This window comes from Triticum aestivum, chromosome 1A, assembly GCF_018294505.1.
Source record: "Triticum aestivum cultivar Chinese Spring chromosome 1A, IWGSC CS RefSeq v2.1, whole genome shotgun sequence".
NCBI lineage: Eukaryota > Viridiplantae > Streptophyta > Magnoliopsida > Poales > Poaceae > Triticum > Triticum aestivum.
In genome coordinates, this window is record NC_057794.1 from 562,745,065 (window position 1) to 562,747,415 (window position 2,351).

Genomic DNA, 2,351 nt, shown 5'->3' on the forward strand with positions numbered 1-2,351 from the left:
ACACTTTAAAATATTTTATAACTTTACATACATTCGTATGTCATAGTTCATTTAAAATGTCTAAAAAGACTTATATTTAGGTACAAAGGGAGTAGTATCTTATTGTTGGTGTGGCGTTCAAAAGCACCAATGAGCTCTTTTCACCTTTGTTAAGAGTTCGGGCAGTTTCCACGCAATGAACCTGTCTGAAAGCGATAAACTGGTAGAGAAAGACAAGACGTACGCGCTTATCTGACAGATAGAGACATATGAACACGCTGTGGCTTGTGAAAGTGATATGCACCGCCGATATTGAAAAGATATGAAGGAAAGTGACCGTAAGGCTCTGAAAATACTTTGCTTCTTCAGTCATATCAAGGACTCGTATGGTAACCTAATAACCTCCCAAAAGACAGGTTGTTCAAGTAACAATTAATTTCTTGGACAATTAATAGCTCAGCGATGAACAAATCTAGACCTTCGCCGTGGACAAGAAATCGGAATCATCTTGACAAGCAAGATTTGCACAAGGCAGCAAATTGACTCTGATATAAAAAGTTACAGAAGAATACTTTTACTCGGGTCTGAGTCTTCTTCAGAAGATGTCCCTCAGGTCTCGATCAAGTCTTGTTCTTTTTCCAAGGAAATACCGGCTTCTTGCTTTCCCTGAAATTTCTGTGTAAGCACCATGCATATAGCATATTCAACTTGGGGAAAAGGAGTCAAAAACTGCACACTCGGACTAACCAAGTATGAACATTTATTTACACATCATGTCCTGTATGTCTCCCAACATAGACACAACGAAGTTGCCAACCATACTGTGTGAACTCAACTAAGTAGTACCACATCATGGCGGCACTGAACATGCATCGGACTTTTCCAGGAAACATCCAGTGGAGTAAAAGAAGATTGAAAGAAGCAACAAAAACCACGACCATGCACACACTCTTTGAATCTTAGACAACAAGTCATCATCTTGCTGTCTTGTCTACTATTTTTCCATAAGTTTTTTCAAACTGGAAACATCCTCTCATCTGCCTAGATCTTTCATATTGATTCTGTTGAAGGATGAAGCTACAAGCCTAGAAAAAACAAACAAGAAACAGCAACTTCCCTTCCTATATAAACCTTCACTGATACATGATCTTTCCCACACCAAAACAACCAGATCTCAGGCTCATAGCTCAGACAATGGAGAAGTCCCCAGCCACAGCAGGATGCCATCATGCACCACTTTTCCAAGAGCCAGTTGGTATTCTCATCCTTTTCATCCTCACCTGGTGCATCTCAAAGCTTCAAAGTCTCCTTCCCACTTCTTGTTGCCAATCCTGCAATTGTACTGTCTCCACGACAACCTCGACGCCGGTCCTCGCCGAGAAGAAGACATCGAAGGCACCAAATAAGAGTGAATATGATGAGATGAATGCGACGCAGTCAGATGCCGAGGTAGCCATGAGAAAGATGGGACTCGATTTTGATCAAGAGAAGAGCTGTGAGTATAGTTCTACGCTTTTCGACAACGACGAACCAAGCTTCCAGGAAGTGAAAATGGCATTCTTGGTTTTCGATGAGAACAATGATGGGTACATCGATGCATTGGATTTGAGAAGAATCCTCCAGAACTTGGGATTAGGTGATCGGGTAGGGGTCAATGAGGCTGAGCAGATGATTGCTAGATATGACACGAACAATGACAGGAGGATAGATCTGATGGAGTTCACTAAGGTTTTGGAGGATAGCTTTTGCTAGACATACTTATTTCTGTATTTGTTTTCCTATATCTGCGAGATGCATTTACATATTGTGATTGACTGAATTGTGCTACTTGACTCCAGAATTAAATAACAGATGTGTTGGTTTTTTTTTTTGAAAAGAGGGTAGACACTGCCGGCCTTTGCATCGACCGATGCATACAGTCCTCCATTACTTATTGCCAACTTTACAAGTAGCTGGAAAGTCTTTAGTGCGCAAGGGGGAATGAAGGAAGAAATTACGTACAACCTAGAGCTAAAAAGAAATATGAAGTGGCATACATCACATTTCCTATTATTAAGCGGCCATCCAAATCGGTTGAATAAACCTTGAGCGATCATCTCCCCTGGTCCTCCTCCAAGCGAAGCAACGATCATGTATGGATCCAATAAGTGACTTCCTGGATTAAGACATTAAGTCAAGGATCTAACCAAAACAATTAAAACGACACCGAGTGGCCAAATCAAAATCTACCCATTTGTACACTTGTACAGTGTTTGAACGTGCTGAAACGCATAGAAAGTAAGTAGCAGATTACATTGTCCTAACATGATCATTCTATAGAGGATTATATTAACACCAACTTCTTAGTTCTAAGAAAATTCATATGGTTCGTC

At 40.6% G+C, this 2,351-nt stretch overlaps 1 protein-coding gene across 1 annotated transcript; it reads left to right on the forward strand.

Annotated features, from left to right (window-relative positions):
* Positions 1–1,122: 1,122 nt before the first annotated feature.
* Positions 1,123–1,846, forward strand: LOC123051094 (probable calcium-binding protein CML46). Its single transcript, XM_044473901.1, has one exon. It carries the CDS (start codon positions 1,123–1,125, stop codon positions 1,729–1,731), a length of 609 nt encoding a protein of 202 aa, XP_044329836.1. The 3' UTR covers positions 1,732–1,846.
* Positions 1,847–2,351: the final 505 nt, after the last annotated feature.